This window comes from Myotis nattereri (assembly GCF_964212035.1).
Source record: "Myotis nattereri genome assembly, chromosome: 16".
In the NCBI taxonomy this organism is placed as follows: Eukaryota; Metazoa; Chordata; class Mammalia; order Chiroptera; family Vespertilionidae; genus Myotis; species Myotis nattereri.
The window spans coordinates 41,179,765-41,200,484 of NC_138091.1; the positions used below are offsets into that span (position 1 = coordinate 41,179,765).

The 20,720-nt window shown below is 39.4% G+C and overlaps 1 protein-coding gene across 3 annotated transcripts in view; it reads left to right on the forward strand.

Moving 5' to 3' along the window:
* ATP6V0A1 (ATPase H+ transporting V0 subunit a1) overlaps window positions 1-20,720 on the forward strand; it is a 58,597-nt gene that overhangs the window by 7,346 nt on the left and 30,531 nt on the right. For all 3 annotated transcript variants that reach the window (XM_081109422.1, XM_081109423.1, XM_081109424.1), the window contains exons 3-10: window positions 4,778-4,856; window positions 6,542-6,639; window positions 7,191-7,319; window positions 13,129-13,211; window positions 13,527-13,653; window positions 15,474-15,556; window positions 16,602-16,695; window positions 18,972-19,184. In XM_081109422.1, coding sequence (XP_080965548.1) covers window positions 4,778-4,856; window positions 6,542-6,639; window positions 7,191-7,319; window positions 13,129-13,211; window positions 13,527-13,653; window positions 15,474-15,556; window positions 16,602-16,695; window positions 18,972-19,184 — 906 coding nt within the window. The remainder of the gene's footprint in view (window positions 1-4,777; window positions 4,857-6,541; window positions 6,640-7,190; window positions 7,320-13,128; window positions 13,212-13,526; window positions 13,654-15,473; window positions 15,557-16,601; window positions 16,696-18,971; window positions 19,185-20,720) is intronic.

Sequence of the window (20,720 nt, forward strand, 5' to 3'; positions counted from 1 at the left end):
TAAAGATACCACTCTCGGTTTTAGAGAGATATTGAGTAAGACATGTTCCCTCACTCAACTTGTTCAAAATTTTGTATGTTCTTTCATCTATTCCTTCTCTCTTTCCTATTCTTCAATTCCTTACTGTCTAACACAATCATAATGATAATTTACATTTTTAATAGATACCATGTTGAGCATTTTGTATTATTATTACAGGCATTTCTCACAACAACTCTGCACAGTAGAACCTACTTTTGGTTCGTGGAGCCTACCATTCTCATTTTACAGAATAGGAACCTGTGGCATAGATGAAAATAAATACCTGAAGGACATACAAATTAGTGCCCAGCATTGTCTGATTCCACTGCCTGTTTTCTTTTTAATTGAGATATACCAAACAAGTCACCCTTTTACAGTATATATGATCCAGTGGTTTTTAGTGTATTCACAAAACCATCATCACTGTCTAATCCTAGAACATTTGATTACCCCCAAAAGAAACCTTGTGCCCATTAGAAGTCACTCCTTTTCCCCGTAGCCCTTGGCAACCACTTAATCTGCCCTTTTTGGTGAATTTCCCTATTCTGGGCATTATGTAGGGTGGGACAAAAGTAGGTTTACAGTTGTTCGTATGGAAAACAATACAATAATTAATAAATAATAATATAAGAATAAACTGTGTTTCAGGTACTCACAACTGTAAACCTACTTTGTCCCACCCTTTATATAATGGAATTATACAATATGTAGTTTGTTTTTCCTTCTTTTGGATATATAACTAGCAGTGGAATTGCTGGGTCATATGGTAATTCTATGTTTAACTTTCTGAGGAACCTCCAGACTTCTCTCCACAGCAACCACACCATTTTACACTCACACCAGCAATGTATGAGGGTTCTAATTTCTTCACATCCTCACAAGTTATTTTCTGTTAAAAAAATTTTATAGCCATCCTAATGGGTGTGAAGTGGTATTCTCACAGTGTTTTTGTTGTTTAATATTTTTATTGATTTCAGAGAGGAAGGGAGAGGAGAGAGAGATAGAAACATCAATGATGAGAGAGACTTGACTGGAATCAAACCTGGGACCCTTCAGTCTGCAGGCCTACGCTCTATCCACTGAGCCAGACCAGCTAGGGCTGTAGTTACCTGTTTGTTATTCTTATATTTATGTATGCCTTCTCTCAGTCTTATAAACATTTTGGCCATTTTGGTTTTTCAAATAACCAGCTGCTAAGAAAAATAATAAAATAAAATACTAATTAAAAAAAAACACCCAGCTTTTGGTCTGGGGCATCTTCTCTAGGACTTGTTTTGTTCTCCTTTTTGTTGTTTTCTACATTCTATTATCTTTTTCTAATGTCTTGAATTTGAACATTAATTTTTAGTCTTTTCTGTTATATGCAATTAAAGTTATACATTTTCCTTTAAATACCACTTTAGCTGCATGCTACAAAGTTTGATCTTTAGCATTTTCATTATCATTTCATAAATTATTTAAATTGCTTCATATATGTCAGTCATTAAGTACTAATTTTTTTACTGTTATTAAGATCTTTTATAGGGAATTATTGCCATCATTTACAAATAAATCCTTAAACTTATACACAAGCTGCAATTTTGTGATGGAAGGATTATTCTAATGAATGAAGTATTGCATCAAGATTCACATATTACTCATTAAGGACAAGAGTTAGCAGAAATGGTTCTTTTATAGGCAATTACTAGGCTTTTCCCAGACCATGGTCAACAACTACTCAGCTTGCAAATGTGAAGCAATATTGTCTCTAAACATACATTTGTGTCACTCATTAAGCACAATTTACTTAAATGAAATAACATAATTTGGTTTTCTTTTGTAGTTATTTGAGGAGGAGAAAGCCATGTGTTAGTTCATCTGTAGCATCAATTGAACTGGACTTTTTCAGTTGCTTAGAAAAATGAAGATCACTTCTCATTATATTAAATACAAAATAAGTACAATACTGTTTCATGGCAAACATGATTGTTGTAAGTTTTACTCTTTCAAATGTGGGCATGACTGAATACATTTGGAACTAGTCATAACACCATTCAAATCAGCAATTTAGAAACAAACAAAAAATCATTTTGATTTCTTCTTTGAGTCATGAATTACTTAGAACTATTTTAGAATTTCCAAATATCATAAGTTGTATTTCTTATGTGACTTTTTAATTTAATTGCATTGTAATCAAAGAACATTGTCTGTATAGTACCAAGTTTTTACTGAGACTTGCTGTATGATCTATTTTGTGGTCAGTTTTGTAAATGAATTATTGAAGAGAAAACTGTTGGATGAAGGGATTAGATGTGTACATGTCTCTGTGTATGTATTAGATTAAGCCAATTATGTTGTTTAAATTTTCTCTATCCTTATTTAGTAGATTTGATGTATCAGTAATAGAAAAGTTACACTAAAATTTCCCACTACATAGACAGGCTTGTCAGTTTCTCCTTGTACTTCTGTTCATTTTTGTTTGAAATATTGTTAGGGTGCCTTGTCCGAAACAGGTTGTGGGTAGCCGTAGTTGAACTTTGCCTTCGATTATGAAACCAGTAGTTCACTTCATGTTTATTGAAGTGGAAATTTCTGAATGAGAAGCCGAAGTACTGCCTGCTTGGTGAAAAACAAACAATTTATTAGGGACCCACAAGTTTAGAATTGTGCACCTTCATGGGAATTTTTCTTATTATCATTACGTAGCATTTCTCTTAATCTCTAATAATGCTTTTTGCTGTAGATTCCTTCTAATATAATACTACCAATAATTTCCTTACTAGTTTCTCTGTCATCGGTCTCTCTCTTACACTTCATTCTTCACACACAATATTATTCTTCAAAACAGTAAATTTTTTAAAAGTATATTTAAAAAGTCAGATCATTTGGTCTGTCTTATATATATATGTATTCTTACATATTTAATGATTTTATGGAGAAAGGAAGGGAAAGGGATAGAGAAATAGAAACATTGATGGGAGAGAAACATCAATCATGCTTCCTTCATGCCCTCTATTGGGAATCGAGCCCAAAGCCCGGGCATGTGTCCTGACGGGGAATCGAACCTGTGACCTCTTGGTTCAACCACTGAGCCACACCGGCTGGGCATGTCATGGTCTTCCTCCTTCCATTCTGTGTATTTCTGCTTGGTGAACTTGGCTTCATTCCCCATCAGCCCAGCTCAAGTGGTTACCTTTGCACATTTTTTTTCTTCATCTCCTAGGTCAGTAGTTCTCAACCTTCTGGCCCTTTAAATACAGTTCCTCACGTTGTGACCCAACCATAAAATTATCTTCGTTGCTACTTCATAACTGTAATGTTGCTACTGTTATGAATCGTAATGTAAATATCTGATATGCAGGATGGTCTTAGGTGACCCCTGTGAAAGGGTCATTCGACCGCCAAAGGGGTCATGACCCACAGGTTGAGAACTGCTGTCCTAGGTGGAACTAGTGTTATTCCCTACACACACATCTTTTTTATGGAGGTAAAATTTGTATTCAGTGAAATGCAAAGACCTTAAGAGTACAGGTTGATGATGTTGGTAAATTTATACACCTTTGTAAGTACCACCCTAGGTAAGACAATATTTGCAGCAGCCCAGAAAGTTACCTTGTGCTCACTTCTGGTCAACCCCCACCCTCCCTTAGATAACCACTGTTTTGGTTTCTAGCATCATCGATTAGTTTCGCCTTTTCTTGAACTTCATGTAAATATAGTCATACTTTCAAACTCTTAGGTCTTACTTTTTTTCCTCAGCCTAATGTTTTTTAGATTTATCTGGTTTTGTGGATAGCTATAGGTGATTCTTTTTTTACTGCTGAGTAATATTCCATTGTATGAATATACCACAATGTCTTTATCCATTCTCCTATTGATGGACATTTGGATCATTGCTAGTTTGGAGCTATTATGCAAGAGCTGCTATGAACAGTCTTGTACAGTCTCTGTCAATGTGATTTCATCTTCTTACACAAATACCTAGTAGTAGATGCTCAGACATGTGGTGGGTAGGAATGTTTAATTGCATAAGAAACTGCCAACAATATTTTACTTACTTTTTAATAGCATTTGTCACAACAAAGTGTATTTATTATACATGAAATTGAGCTACTAAAAGTTAGGACATATTTTATTCTTTATATTTACACAAGTGCCTAATACAGTGTATAGCACATATTTGGTGCTTGCTCCATAAACATCGAAGAAGGAACTATAGTAGTTCTTTATTTCTATTACTTTTATGGAATTTATCACATGCTATCTTATTGGTTATGTTCATGTTTTCTCTCTACTAGATTGCAAGTTTCTTAATCTGTAGGAACTTTTGTTTTATTCTTGTTTTATATTTCACATTGCTTTGAAAATTACTTTAATGAATGAACCAGCCTGTCACTTAGAAGGTGAAGAACCAGGAACAGAAGAACAAGAGAAGTTTGCCTCTGTTTCTTCTGATTGGGAAGAAGGAGAGAGGGAAAGCCGGCAGAGCAGGGCCCACTATTTGGCGGTGGTGGAGGAGGGGGTTCACTGAGACTTGTGGCCTAGGAAGAGCATTTTGTACTCTAATTTGCCTCCATTTCAATATGTTGCAGAGCAAGGAAGCGGTTTTTATCTTTAGTTGGTGCAGCTGGCTCCCAAGTGGGTCAGTAGACCGTTTTTATTCGTGTTGCATCATGCGTTGACATACTAGGCTTTGACTTTGCAGGATGTGCTGCTTGTGAAACAGAGGAAATAGGCGCAGTGTTTGAATATTTGGTATTGTGTTCTTATTTTGCAGTTAAATCCAGATGTGAATGTTTTCCAGCGGAAATTTGTGAATGAAGTTAGAAGATGTGAAGAAATGGATCGAAAGCTTCGTATGTGCATTTTGGTCTTGATGGTGTTCCTATAATGAGTCATTTATCTTAAATTAGAGACACCAGTGCTCTTAATAAAGGGAGGAAACCCTACAGGAGAAAAAGAAAGGAGGAAAAATCTTGTGATCCTGATGTTAAGATGAATTTCTGGTATACAAGTAGATTTTGTAGTGTTTGGGCCTGGTGATGCTTAATGGAAACCTTGTGTGAGATGACAAAGCTGTAAGCTGAAAACACTGCTTTTTGTGTGTGTGTGTGTGGGAAGGGTTTTATAGCAGAACTAGTGGCCCGGTGCACGAAATTCATGCGGGGGAGAGGAGTGTCCCTCAGCCTGGCCTGCACCCTCTCCAATCTGGGACCCCTCAGGAGATATCTGACTGCCAGTTTAGGCCCATAGGGATCGGGCCTAAACTGGCAGTTGGACATCCCTCTTGTAATCCAGGACCGCTGGCTTCTAACCACTCATCTGCCTGCCTGCTTGATCATCCCTAACCACTCTGCCTGCCCACCTGCTCGCCCACAACTGCCCCGCCACACCCCCCCCCCCCCCGCCGGCCTGCTTGCCCCAACAGCCCCCCCTCACACCAGACTGCTCACCCCCAACTGCCCCCCCGCTTGCCGGCCTGCTCTTCCCCAACTGCCCTTCCCTCCTGGCCTGATCGCCCCTAACCTCCTCTGCCTCAGCCCCACTTTGTCTGGAAGGACATCTGGAAGGTTTCCCGGAAGGTCTCCTGGTCTAATTAGCATATTACTCTTTTATTAGTATAGATTACATTATAGAATTCTGAGGGATGGAACCCAGACCACCATCAATTTTAGATGTCAGCATAGCCAACTTTTAATCTGTGCTATTTATGTATGAGGGAAGAAACTAACACTTAAGGCTCTATTGAGAGTTAGGGTGTTCATATGCTTTCTTTCATTCATTTCTTACAGCATCCCTTCAAAAGGGGGGTTAACCTCATTTAATAAGTGAGGAAACCAAAGATCAGAGAGCTTAAGTGACATGGTCCAAGAATGTAAGTGGCCTTGATGGAATCAGTATTTGAATTCAGGTTGTTCTGTCTGGTTCTAAAACCCAAGATCTTGCTAGTATACTATGCCAGCTCTCAGTTAGCTGATAGGTGAATTTGGTTCCCATCCCAAAAAACAAAGTCAGTAGTTGTCACCTGAAACACTTTTCTTTTCTGGTGTCTTGGAGCCTTATTCTGCCTCTTGCTTATTTGTTTTGTTTCCTTTAAATGTAATGAAACCCTGTCGATCTGGAGTTGTCTCACTAGTGTCAGTTGTCCAATAGTCTATTGAGTTGGCTCTTCCATAGCTCTGCCCTGCCCGCTCGCAGTACTTGTGATGAGGACATCATACTCTGGGGCAGCAGTCACAGGGTTGCAGAGCTGAAGCAGGTTGGACTAGTTTGAAGACCAGAAGAGGAAATGAAGACAGGAGTGGAATGATAACCCTCTTTGGGGAAGCTATGCTTTAGAGATTGTGTGATAGGAGGACGAGGAATGTAGAGAAAAAAGGATTTACATGTTCTGCTTCTTTTGTATAAAAGTATCTTTCTTAGAATGAAGCTTTTTAGCCAGGCTTGGCATCTCTTTCCACCCCTCCGCACCCCCCCCCCCCCAAATATTGGCAATTCCAGGCATATGCTATACATGAATGTTTTGATTCTGTCATTTTAGGATTTGTTGAGAAAGAGATAAGAAAAGCTAATATCCCAATTATGGACACTGGCGAAAATCCAGAGGTGCCCTTCCCCCGGGACATGATTGACTTAGAGGTAAACAGTTCTGAGGATGCCAAATAATTGTCTTGCTGTTTAAATGTAGAAATTTCTGAGTGGATAGAGAGTAGAGTAATTCTAGCTGTCCTTGTCAGCATTATTTATTGATGTAAGTTTCTTGTAGCTGGAATTAAAATGAAGCTTCCTTTCTATGGCCTAGAACAGCATGTTGAACAGTATCATGTGCCACTAAATAAATGTTTATTGGCTTATTGAAACTATATTGGATTAATGTCAATTTATCTACTAATTTATTAATCTCATCATCTAAATAAATGAATAGCCAATGGATTTCAATATTTATTTTATCCATCTGAAGTCTCCTGAGAATTCAACCAAGGGTATAATAGAATATATAAACAAAGATGATTTTAAACAAAAATTTTAATGAAGAAAATTGCCCTGATAAAATCACATATTTGCAGGGTAGATATAAGATATCTGTCATAGTAGCTAGAGTTCTGTTGGGTAGATGAATTCATGTCTTTCAGAGCAAGCTCATTGAGCTTAGTTTGAGTTAATAGTTTGATTTCTTTTCTTTTTTATAGGCTAATTTTGAGAAGATTGAAAATGAACTGAAGGAAATCAACACCAACCAGGAAGCTCTGAAGAGAAACTTCCTGGAACTGACTGAATTAAAATTTATACTTCGCAAAACTCAGCAGTTTTTCGATGAGGTCAGACTATTATTTCTTTTAGTATTTGAGCAGCTGATGTTACACCTGCACAAGTGGGCCATATTTTTATTCCAGTAATTATTTTAATTTGCTAGTTTGAAAGCAATACCATCTTCACACCCTGTTTTAGTTAAAGAACTGTCAGATTATGTTCCATTTTTCATGCAGTACATAGCCAGACATAATTTTGTATATTTTTGCATTTTCTGTAATTTTTCATCTCAAGATGGGGAAAGGAACCCTACAATAGTTGTATTAACATAGTTAGTTAAAATTTTTACATTATATTTTAAGGTAAGTAAATGTTCAAGGTTAAAGTCAAACAACAAGAAACATTCAGTTACATGTGAAATTATAACAAAGGTTTAATCTCCAAACCATTTGTCATCAAATTTTAATTTTATTTCTATGTTTGCCCATCAACCTTCAAGCACACTTTTAACTACTTTAGATAGCACATATCACACTTTAATTTTTTAAAAAAATACTATATGGCAATATTGGTAGGATGCTTGTTTGGAATTCCTGGATTTTCATATAAACTCAACTGCATTACCAGTTAGGGAAAAATGTTAATAAGTTCCTGGATTAGAAATGCAGGTGACTGTTGCCAGCAGCTTGCTGAGGTGACCCCGTGGAAAGGATTTGGAGCAAGGCTTTCAGAAAGCTTCCTTCTCCTAATTAAACCTGGGAAGGAGTCTTAGCTTTCAGCCTGGACATGATTTTTCTGATGGCTTAAAATATGGGTCATTCTCTCTTTTTTAATTTAATATTTTTATTAATTTTTAGAGAGAGAGGGAGGGAGGGAGAGAGAAAGAGAAAATCAATGTGAGAGCGAAAGATTCATTGGCTGCCTCCCGCATGCCCCCTACCAGGGATCAAGCCTGAAACAGGGCATGTGCCCTCGCCAGAAATCGAACGTGCACGGGGACAATGCCCAACCAACTGAGCCACACTGGCCAGGCTGGATAATTCTCTTTTTACAGGTGTTTTTGCCACCTGCTTAGCAACATAAGACACTTCAGAGATTGTTCTGGTCACCGTTCAATGTGCCTTCCCATAAAGTTCTTAATTTCCTTTGCTCAAAACCAACTTTCTTGTGTGGCAAAACTTTTGAAAAATAGAAGGCCCAATTTAGTTAGTATCTGCTCTTGTTCTCAGTTCCACTTTTAATTTCTGTGTTTTGGAGAAAGAACAACTTCCCACTGTTCTTATACTAGAATAGGGGTTCTCCAACCAGCAGCATCAGCCTTGCCTGGGAACTTGTCAGAATTCCAATTACCAGTCTGAGAGTGGGCGTAGCAATCTGTTTTCAAGGATCATCAGGAGGCAGGCTAGCTTGAGAACCACTGGGCTAGAGAAAGTCAGCTGAAGATGTGATACATTCCTCAATAGCTAAGGCTTTGACTTAGAGAAGCCATGCTAATTAAAAAGATCTGCTGGGGCGAGGGAAAAGGGGAAAGGTCTTATGAATTTAATTGCCTGGTTCTCCTAAGGATTAGAATCTGGCCGTATTTATCAAGAGAGGTTCGGTGTGAATATTCAGCTTGCTCACTAAGCTGAGAATTTTGAGACCACTGATAACTTCTTTCACTAGTCCGCAATTATCGTCGCATTAGAGGGTGTGGGACAGTGTGATTAACTCATGACAAGTGTTTCAGGTCTTTTGCAACAGGCATGACCACTTAGGCATATGGTTTTAATGAACACGTAATCTGGAATTCCAGTATGCTCACTGCCTACACATTGTATTTATCTTCATTAATTCACAGAACATTGATAAACCACCTACTCTTTGTGAGACAATAAGATGAGTAAGACCTGGTCCCTATGCTCAAGGAGCGTATCCGTAGTTATGAGGAAACATCCCGAACACAGTGCCTCCAGTGCTCCCGGATGTGTGCTTTTCTACATGTGTTCAAGCTGCTTCGCACAGATGCAATATAAACCTGGTCTCAGGATCAAAGCTCAGCTACTTTTAGCATCATTTAGGACTTAATTTCCCTCCCCCCTCTTTTTTCCTTTTGATATAGTCTTTTGTTTACTGCTCAGATGTTGCTGAAAAGTATGAAAATGTCTTTCATAACCCCCCAAATTTAAGAATTGAAATGGGCTTCTTAGTCTAGTTCATTCTGGGAGAAATTCTGAATAAAGATTGACAAATGGACTCCCTTAAGGGGAATAGTTATTCAAACTTTAATGTTATAATTTTTAAAAATAGTAAAAATATAAAAAGGAACTACTTGGGAAAATGACATAAGATTTTAAAATCATAAGTTATGGATTTTGGAATTTGTTTGTGCTTAATAAGCCTAAACATGGTATGCCCATGCTGAGAAGGCAGGCTTAAATCTTCATGACCTTCATGCCCAATCTATGGTGAGTTGTTCACTTTTGAACACAAGGCCTTGACTATGAGAGGTTCTTCCACTGCTTTCGTTATCAGTCCCTCTCATTCTTAGCACCCTCACCACAGTGCAGGAAATCTGGCAAGAACCATTCTGCCTTTTCTCTCCAACTGCACCGTCCGTGCCTTGCCTGTTCTTGCCACTAGCTCTTAACCTCAGCCAGGTCCCTTTCAATAGCCCTTGCCCTGCTGCCACTAAACAGCAACCTCAGGTGTCCAGGCCATGACAGGAAACCAGACCTCACAGAGTAAGCGCATGCGCACGTGGGAGGGCACACTTTAAAGAATGCAAAAGATAAGGAAACTTGAGACCCTCAAATCTTGGAAACATAGATTTTTTCATGAGATTATCTTCCATGCCTACAACTAGAAGGTTTGCAAATGGCCTAAAACACTACCAATTTCAAAGCCTTCTTTTTGGTGAATATGATTAATGATTTGTAATAATGAGTTAGCAGAAAATGGCTAAATCAGAGAATGATTCTTTCCATCTTTTGGTATAGGGGTTCTGATTGGTGAGGGGTGAAGGGGAAAGGTAAACATTGAATATTCTTATGATTTAAGATGATTACAAATTTGACTTAGCCATTTCTTATCCAGAGCATTTAAAATGACTTGTTAATGATTATCCTTTTCTCAGTCTTCTTGCTTATGAAGAAGTGTAAGAGCTGGAGAGATTTCTCTGCATCTTTACCATAAGCACCATAACATATGAGAGCGTAAAGAAGACTGGAAAAGTAATGGTTAATGGCATGCAGATCCCTGCCTCCTTTTCCTCCTGAGTTTTTCATTCATTTGCTTTCTTTGCTTTTCTTTCCCATCTGCCATCTCCTTTGGGGTTTGGGTAAATACCTTAGGTGATGAAGTGTAATCTCTCACTCTCTCTCGCTCTCTCTTTCTCTCTGTCTCTCTATCTCTATTTTTTAAATTGATTTTTAGAGAGAGAAGAGGGGAGTGTACTTTCTTTCTTAACATAGATGGAAGTAAAAGTGTTTGCTCTTGGTAATTAAAGTAGGTTGAACTGGACTTGTGCTGCTTGTACTTAAGAGTAGAAATAGACCTATTGAAGCTCTGCTACTTCTTTTTTCAAGGCATGGTTTCAGTGTTCTAATTGGGGCAGGGGGTAAACCAGAGGGCATAGCAAGTAACTTAGAGGAACATTGGCAGTGTCGTTATTGTTACTAGAGAACCCGGTTAGGATTTTGCTACTTGACGACATGGTTTTAGAGATTGCTCTAAAGGCCTTCAGTTAGTGGTTCTGGTCATCCTATTTTCTCATGAGGCACGATTATTTTATTTAAAAATCTTTTACTTTCCTCTCTAAGACTTAGGATTTTTTTCCATTTTTTAATCATCACCTGAGGATATGTGTGTTTTATTTTTTGTTTGTTTTTTGTTTTTTATTTTAGACAGAGAGAGAGAAACATCGATTGGTTGCCTCCTGTGTGCACCCTGACCAGGGATCAAACCCACAGTCTAAGTATATGCCCTGACTGGGAGCTGCACCTGCAAACTTTTGGTGCATGGGACAATGCTCCAACCAATGGAGCCACCTAGACAGGGCAAGACTTGGGATTTGTAAGTATGAAATAGTGTAATTATGAATTAGAAGCTTATTGCAAGTTTCTATTTAACTTTAATTCTGTTTTTTTATACCTAGAGAGTCCCAGATACAGTCTTTGGAGTAGTCTAATTGCTGTTTCATCTTTGTCCCCTTAGAGTACATGTTTGCTTTGAGTCTGATCTTTAGGGTTTATTTAAACCAAGTCTTATGAACCGTACAGGGAAGTAGGCAGGAATCTTGTGAATAGCAGTAAGTTTCACTGGTTTTTGCTAAGGGACATTCCAAGAGCACATTGAAATGTGGAAGTCATCTGGATCCTCAAAATAAATTGCCTGTGGCTTGTAGTGAGCTGGTTTGACCTTAAGTAGAAACAAGAAGAACCTCTAAACTGCCATTTGACAGCAGCTGGTAACCTGTGGCCCATTATCTCATCTTAAGCTTTTCCAAATCTCATGATAGTTTTTCTCTGCCCTTCCCTTTGTTAAAAAAAAATCAAAGTTGATCCTGCTTTCAAAATTTACTTCTCAAAGCAATTGCCTTCACATATTAAGGCTTTCAGACTTACACTTGACATTCCCATGAGGTTTTTTTTGTTTATAATGGGTTGACAGGAGTAGAATCTTGAAATTTGGAATGAAAATGATGGAGAACAATGTTACTGATTCTTTGTTTGTTTGGTCAAACAAGAAGGGCATGGACATTAAAGTTGGAGAGGTCAGGCTGTGGAGAAATCAATGGGCCTTTATTTTTTAGGGCAGTTTCCCTTCCTGATGGGAGTAAAAGGTGGTAGGTAAGAAGTGTTGTGTAAAGAGAGGCTAGGAAATATAGACCTAGCACATCTGAAAAGGTCCCTTTCCTCCTTCATTTCATTGTATAAACTGTCATGGTGGAAATCATTTTAAATCTAAACAATTAAACTAGCCCACACACTGTATATTGGCTTAATATCTCTCTTCACTGCATTTGATTCAGATTATTGGATTAGCTATGTTCTCAAGCATCCTGCAACTGTAAAGCCTACATGAACTTTTTAATATTCCTCGATTCCTGCTCAGAAGCTAGGACATTCCGATATGTTTTCACATTTTCTTCCCTTTATGGATGCGGTGGAGGCCCAGGCCTGTCCAGCTATTGTACTTCTTATCCTTTTGGAGAAAGAAATACTCCTTACATCCCATGGAGCATTTTATGCAATGGCTGAAAGTCCTCACATTCTGCATTTCTAAGAGCACAGAAAACCGAGGTATCTGGAGAGGCCTCCCCTGCCTTTCTCCAGATCACACACTGTGTTTAAGACAGTGACGCTGCCTTGCGTTCTTCCTTGGAAAGAGAGCCTCCATCTTTCACATTCTCACGCAGGGAAAATTCTAGTTTGTAACTGCCTGGAAATTGGATGTTGAGAGTCTGCTGAGCTGCCTCCTTTTTGCTCAAAAGGAAGAAACACTTCAGCTTCTATCCACATGAAAAGGTATTTCCTGGTACTTTCATGGCTCATTTAGGAAAATATAAGAGAAAAAATGGCTTCCACCAAGTAAGATTTATACATGTCACCATCATTTAATGTTTGTTTTTGGGTTTTTTATTCCTTATTTCTTAAACCATTTCCCCAGATGATTTCCTGGGACAATTATGCTTTCTTTCCCTCTTGTTTCTTTTCTTTGTTTTCTTTCCTTATTGTTCTTATCTTCTTTTTGTGGGTACATCTTCTTTTTGGTGGTTTGTTTCTCATCTTTATTTTCTGAACTTATCTCCTGGTTCCTCGTTCCCTGCATGCCACTAACTATTTTCATTAGATATTAATTGATTTGTGAATTCAGGCTGAATTGCATCATCAGCAGATGGCGGATCCAGACCTGTTGGAAGAGTCCTCATCCCTCTTGGAGCCAAGTGAGATAGGAAGAGGCACACCTTTAAGACTCGGGTGAGTACCACTTCAACCCTCCATACTCAGTGGGGTCAAGTTCATTTTTACTGTTCAGAAGAGCAAAAGGTTGGCCTTTACTTGCTTCCAGAATGCACTCTCCTCTGAGCCTGTTGAGAGGTACTCCTCAGTTGATTTGGATTGTGTTCTCTCAACTCTCTTCTGGGACCAGAAGTAAAACTTTAGTTTTTTTGATATAACAATGTATAATCATGTTTGTCATCCTTGTACCTCTCCTCACTTTCCTTCTTTGTCTTAAAGCCTTCCATCCCCTGGCATGGAATAGATTTCCCAACCTGGCTCTTCTTCCCACAGCTTCGTGGCTGGTGTGATTAACCGGGAGCGCATCCCTACTTTTGAGCGCATGCTTTGGCGGGTGTGCCGGGGGAATGTGTTCCTGCGACAGGCTGAAATCGAGAACCCCCTGGAGGATCCTGTGACTGTAAGACAAGGACATTGTGTCCCATGGAGTAGGTCTTGTAAAGGGAGTTCAGAGCAGGAGCAGCCTCGTGCCCCCTGACTCTGAACCTCCCACAAAGGAGCCCTTACGTTCATCCCGGCTTTGATCTGGGAATTTGAGAGACGGCTCTTTTCCTCTTAACTTCCATCATTTGTGTACATATGATGTATATATGACATATACATGTACATTTTAAAGCTATGCTTGTGTATTATTTTGAATGTAAACATGTTTTTTTCCCCAGTTATTTTAACCTTTAGCTTTATATGTTTTGTGTTACTTATCTGGGACCAACAAAAAAGTAACCTTCTATGAAAGTTAACTTAAAGTAAGACATCTGGTTCCCAGTTTGGTAATATCAATATGTAAAAAGGAGAGTTCCTACATTGTGGATCTCTGTAAGTTGATAAGATTTTAGTTGGTAAGGTTTTTTATTGTCTGCTTGTTTGTTGGGAGATTTAGAAACTTAGTTTAAAAATACATATTGTGCAAGGTAGGATGATCTTCCCACCCAATGCTCTGGAAAGTAAGAATAGCTTAACATCGTAGCATTTGACATAGTGGGACAGAGTTCTTAACATAAACCTATATTAAGTATGATGAGTTCTGATTTCAGGGATCACAAGCAAAGAAGATTAAATCTTCTGCAAAAATATTTACTTCACTTTTGTGTTAGTATTATTTAGAAGCCTGAAGTTGTTGTTTCTTTGTTGTTCTAAATTATCTTTTGGATTTCTTAAATTAGTATTCTTTGCCCTAAGAAAAGACATTGAACTGTGAGACTTCTCAGAGTGGGTGGGTCCTGCAGCTAAAAATAATCCAGTGACAGTATATGACTTTTATCCTCAGTATTGAGTAGGAGCATAGTGACACTTAGGTTATGGTGAGTCCCCTCACCCAGAGGAGCAGTCGTACAGTCTTATTGAAGGCTGGCCTCGGGTTGTGAAGGCATTGTGATGTGCAGTCACACCTAATGTGGACCTGTTCTCAGGAATGTTCGGCCAGGTGTCTGGGCAACAGAAACCATTTTATCAACAAATTGAGGAAAGGGTGCCTGGGTATCTCATAGCTACAGCAGAGCAGCTGCACCAAGAATGTGCACCAGTTTATTTCTAGAGGATTTAGGAATTTAAGTCTTAAGCCTTATCTGCTTCATTCGTCATCCCCTTTTATCTTCTAAAGTTTTGTTTTCTTATTCAACCAGCTCCATAGGAATGAGAAAATAGAGACAATCTTGGTTAACACTCAGTATAGCTTATTTTTCTCATCATTCCTTCCATACTTCAAGCGTAAACTTGGTATTTGGAATAGATTGTGTTTTGCCTTGCCCCCTAAAGTCTAAATCAGAATGAATCATGAAATTCTACATCAACACTCTCCCCAACTACTCGGTTCCTTGTAGTTATCCAGTTCTCTTTATCTGGGAATTTCTAAGCATGGGAGCAGACAGGAATGTCTTTCTTCTCTTTCTCTGTACTTATAGCTTTCAGGGAATAGAAGATTTAAAGTGGAATTGGTAAATAGGGCTAAGTTGTACTAAGAGAAGAATCATCTTAGAGTCTGTGTCAAGCCCCTGGTTGAGTGTAAAAACACATACAGGAAGTTTTTTGTGACTTAGTAATTACAGGGCAAATGTTCTTGTAGTGGAGCTTAAGAAGTGGATGGAGGATAGTGGTTCAAGTACACGGTTGCCGTATCCTCAAAGAATTTTTGTTGTTCCTGTATCACCAAGAAAGTAAGTTACTTGAGACTTTTTTTCTGGGTTATAAGTCTGAACTCTTGGTTTTTGGTTTGGGGCCTAGGGCGACTACGTGCACAAGTCTGTGTTCATCATTTTCTTCCAAGGTGATCAGCTGAAAAACAGGGTCAAGAAAATCTGCGAAGGGTAAGAGAAACGTGCCTCCCCTGAGGGTGCAGGCTAACTCTCCTAAGTTTTAGACTATAGAATAGTGAAACACAAACCCTTACTTTACCTTCACATGGTGAATACATCTTTTAATAAGGTTGGGGCTATTTTAAACAATTAGAAATGGCCCAAGTTCAGTTTTTAAAGTGCTGTCAAAACCACAATTTCCACCCAGGCCAATGTGGCTCAGTTGTTTGAGCGTCATCTTGTGCACCAAAAGGTCATAGGTTCAACTCCCCATTAGGGCACATACCCAGGTTGCAAGTTTGATCACAACCAATGGATATTTCTCTCTTACATCGATGTTTCTCTCTCTCTTCCTCTTCCTCTCTCTCTAAAATCAATACACATATATTTTTTTAAACACAACACAATTTCCTTTTCTTGGAAAAAAGTAATTAGGATTCATAATGTATAAATGCTACATTGTTCTAGGACAGTGGTTCTGCGTATCCAGCAGTGTGCCACAGGCACCATGCCCTTACACTTTTCTGAAATTCTGCCCGTAAGATCTTTCTTCAGTGCCATTTTTCCTAATATAATTTGTATTACTGTTTTTTTGTTTATTTGTTTGTTTTAAATATCTTGATTGATTTCAGAGAGGAAGGAAGAGGGGGAGAGAGAGATAGAAACATCAATGATGAGAGAGACATCAATGATGAGAGAGTCATCAATTGGCTGCCTCCTATATGCCCCGCTACTGGGGATCAAGCCCACAGCCTGGGCATTTGCCCCAACTGGAATCAAACTGTGACCTCCTGTTCATTGGTGGATGCTCTATCACTGAGCCACACCGCTGGGCTGGTTTTGTTTTTATAATCTAAGGAAATTTAATAGCTACAGAGAATACCAAGATAGTTCAAATGTTACTGCTCTATCTGTAGGCTACTTACCATAAATAATTATTATTGATTATTACACCAGTCTGAATCCTACTAGTAAATTAGGATTACTTCCTGAGATTATTTAAATTGGATAGGTTACGAAATATCGGTGTTCCTCAGGCTGTGTCTGTTTGTTTCAGGTTCCGGGCCTCTCTCTATCCCTGCCCTGAGACACCCCAGGAGAGGAAGGAAATGGCTTCTGGAGTTAACACCAGGATTGAGGATCTCCAAATGGTACGCAGAGGGCTGACGGAATTTGTTTTTGCGTAATACTGAAATAGAAGGCCAGTCTCCTTCCTTGACACACAAACAGTTTATTAGGCACCTGCAGTAGCTCAGGATACCAAAAAAGGAAACGTCTCCTTGGGAGCTGGGGAAAAGTTTCATGGAATGACTGCTTCAAAAAAGCATTAATCATTCTCAAAGGAGACAGGAATGCTATGCATCTGAAATCGCTGTTGCTTAGAGTATTCATTTCTCCTCATCATGAGTCAAAAGTATGCTTAGTTAAGAAAAAAAAAATCAAATAATACAGAAGTATATACAAAGTCAGTTCCGCCCTGTCCCACACACACACTCTCTACCTCCAGAGGCAGCCACTCTCAACCGCTTGGTGTGTATCCCTCTGGTCACCTGGATATCAACCACACAGTCTAGCCAAAGTGTCCTGGTGTAACCCTTGTACCCAGGAAGAGACTGCATTAGATTTTCCCAAAATCACAGTGTGTGTGATTTATGGGTACATGGAAGGAAAAGGGTGGCCAGCTGGAGTGTTGTTTCCTGTTGAAAGAATGTGATGAGTGCCCCTTGAAACATTAATAAACATGCCAATCCCAAAGGCATTTCTTTCCAGTGGCAAAATTGTCAGAGATATGTTGTAATTCCCTCTTGATCTTTCCCTCTAACCCCCATTGTATGTGACCCACCGACTTGACCTATTTCCAGTTCCTTTGAGATATTATTATCTGTTTAACCCAAACTGCTGGTGGACCATAGGCCATATTAGTATGTTCTGGGTTCTAGGACTGTCTTATCCCCTCCCAGGCTTATGGGTAGATTTTAAAGAGCAGGTGCAACCCACATGAACTGAACTGAAACTTTAAAATTGAATACCAGGGGGTGGGAGATAGGGAAAGAAAAAAGCAAATAGAACATTGCTTCCCAGAAGTTGTAATAGTAATTGTGAAATTGTCAACAGCCAGAAGGAGAAAAAGTAGTTTTGTTCCTTTATTCTCAAGTGATTTAAGAGTTAACCAAGGATATTTTTTCCCCATTAATTTTTAGAGAGTGGAAGGGAGAGAGGGAGGGAGAGAAAATGGGAGAAGGAGAGAGAAATATGTGAGAGACACATCAACTGGGGCTGGGGATCAAACCTGCAACCTAGGTACATGCCCTTGACTGAGAATCAAACCTGAGACCCTTTGGTACCACGGCCGATATTCTAACCATTGAGCCACCAGCCAGGCCAGCTTTTTTTAAAACCTCTCTATGTAAGTCACATTCTACTGCTCAAGAAAGTTTGTCAAGAAGTAGTTACTACTTTTTTTCTGAACTGACTTGAAGGACTATGATGGACACTTGTGCTAAAATGATTAGTATATAGCTTTTTCCTCTTCAAAATGATGTAGAGATTTAAGATAGATTTTCATGCAGAAATGTTAGTGGCGGGTTGCTTGTCCAATTTTGGCTTAGCCTCTTTTCTGCTATTAAAATCTTAAATATTCGCTGGTAAATACGGCAGTAACCGTAAAGTGTCCCTGCCCCATTCTCACACTGTCATCTTGGCAAATGTGATTCTTCTGAGGAACTCTGTCCTGGTTTCTAGAGAATCAGCACTGAAACAGCCCCTCACCCCCACTCCACTCCTCCAGCCTCACAGGAACATAAAGCCTTATCTGCCCAGTGATGACAGTGGTATGTGGCAGGCTAACTTCCCTCTAAAGGTTCTGGATCCTCCTGACCCCTGTCTCCTGTCTCCAGTTATGGGGTCTCCCTTGGCACAGGCAGACAGTGGTGTTCAGCAATGCCTCTTTCCCATCGTTCCCTGCTGCTGGCTTACGTTCAGGGGATTCGGCAGCTTGCTCTTCTTCAGTGTGGATTTGTTGCTTTGTCAATGCCTGGACCTGTGATGCTGACTTCTTTGAGTCTGAGTTACAGGCTCCACCTGGAAAGTCACCACTCTTTAATGGGCCAAGTAAAAGCCAATGACCTACATTGTTGTGCCATAGATTTGGTGGTAAGATGAAAGGTATAGTGTAAAGGTAGAAACCATTTTATCAGGCTTCTTTTGAGCTTGGAGCTAAATAAAAACAAATGTTAGTAACTAGAACTCTAATTTCTTGTAATTTGACCCCTAAAAAAAGTCATTCTAGTCAAAGGAAGAAAAAAAAACAAAAACAAAACAGATTCCCAGCAACCCTTCTCAGAAAGTTGTGCCTTTTGCCATTCATATCCTGAGACTTAAGACTGGTGTTAGAAGGATCCCTCCCATGTTCCTTTCTCTCTCAAAGGTTTTGAATCAAACGGAGGATCACCGCCAGAGGGTTCTGCAGGCTGCTGCTAAGAACATCCGTGTCTGGTTCATCAAAGTGCGGAAGATGAAGGCCATCTACCACACCCTGAACCTGTGCAACATAGACGTGACCCAGAAGTGTCTGATTGCAGAGGTCTGGTGCCCTGTCACTGAACTTGACTCCATCCAGTTTGCACTCAGAAGGGGCACGGTGAGTCCCCCACAGCAAGCAGTGCAGCCTATAGCTAAGAAAAGAGGTTCCCATCAACAGTAACATTAACTATCCACATTTTTATGGCATTTTTACTTTCAGAGTTCTTCAATATACACATCTTGTGTCCTGACAATGCATTTTGCATATGTGTCCTTTTTTTCCAAATGTGGAAATTGTACTTAAAAAAAAAAAAGGTTAAATAACTTAATCATGTATCCATGATTCTTCAGGGTAGCTCATGACCACAATGTCAATTTCCTAATCCACATTCTCGGTCCATTAGTATAACCCAGCCGTGGGCAAACTACGGCCCACGGGCCGGATCCGGCCGTTTGAAATGAATAAAACTATTGAAAAAAAAGACCATACCCTTTTATGTAATGATGTTTACTTTGAATTTATATTAGTTCACACAAACACTCCATCCATGCTTTTGTTCTGGCCCTCTGGGCCAGTTTAAGAACCCATTGTGGCCCTCGAGTCAAAAAGTTTGCCCACCCCTGGTATAACCTGTGGTATGACCCTGGCAGACTCACTTAGTAGTTAGAAGTACTGCTCTGTTCAAAGCGCTGATCTAGTTAGAGATGTACTAGTAAAAAATAAGCCCTCAACTACCTTACAATTTCCTTGGAGAGGCTGACAGGCAAACATACAGTCAGACTGTACCGAAGACAGTCTGTACTCAGAGTGGTATGTGCAACTAAGATGATTGAACAAAAGCTTCAAGAAGGTGGCACTGGGGCTTTGAAGAATGGGCGAGATGTCGATTTACAATGATGAGAAGAAAATATGGACAAAGGCAGGAAGTACAGTACGACATTCATGGTTGGGCAAAAACGGGATTATAATGGGCAAACTGAAATACTAGGATGTGAACGTGATTAGGTAGAACCTAATTGAGAAAGGTTTTAAAATATCAGATTACTTTTTAAATTCTATTTCAAAAGGAATGGAGAGGCTGTAGAAATCATTTAGCAGTGAAAGGACATGACCAAAGCAGTTTGAAAGGAGTAACCTATTGTAGCATCTTGGTTGGATTGGGGAGTAGAGAGTCTGTAGGTGGGGGTCAATTAGGAAGTTATGTTAAACACAGAGTAGTAAACTGTCAGGGCCCCTGAGGAAAGAGCTGACAATAGGAAAAGAAAATAATGATGAATTTGTGAGGCATTCTGAAGGAAGAATCAATTAGGTAAACTTGGTTTTTAGCAACGTGGGGGAGCAGTACAAGAAGAAATAAACATAAATGTTTCTGAGGCATCAAAGCTGGGTGCCTGGTAGGATAATGGTTCCGTTAATGGAAGTAAAAGCTCAGCAAGAGAAACTTAGGGGGAAAATGGTAAGTTCAGTTTCAATCACATCGAGAGGCTGGACAGAAGTCCACACGGAAATGTCAAGCAGGTAATAGGACAGGTTCTTGATAGAAAAGGCACAATGAAAGATGTGGATTCATGAGAGTGGAAGGGAGTGAGACCTCAAAGAAGGAAAGTAAGGAAGCTAAAGACGGGACGTTGGGGGCCCTGCATTGTTTGGGGA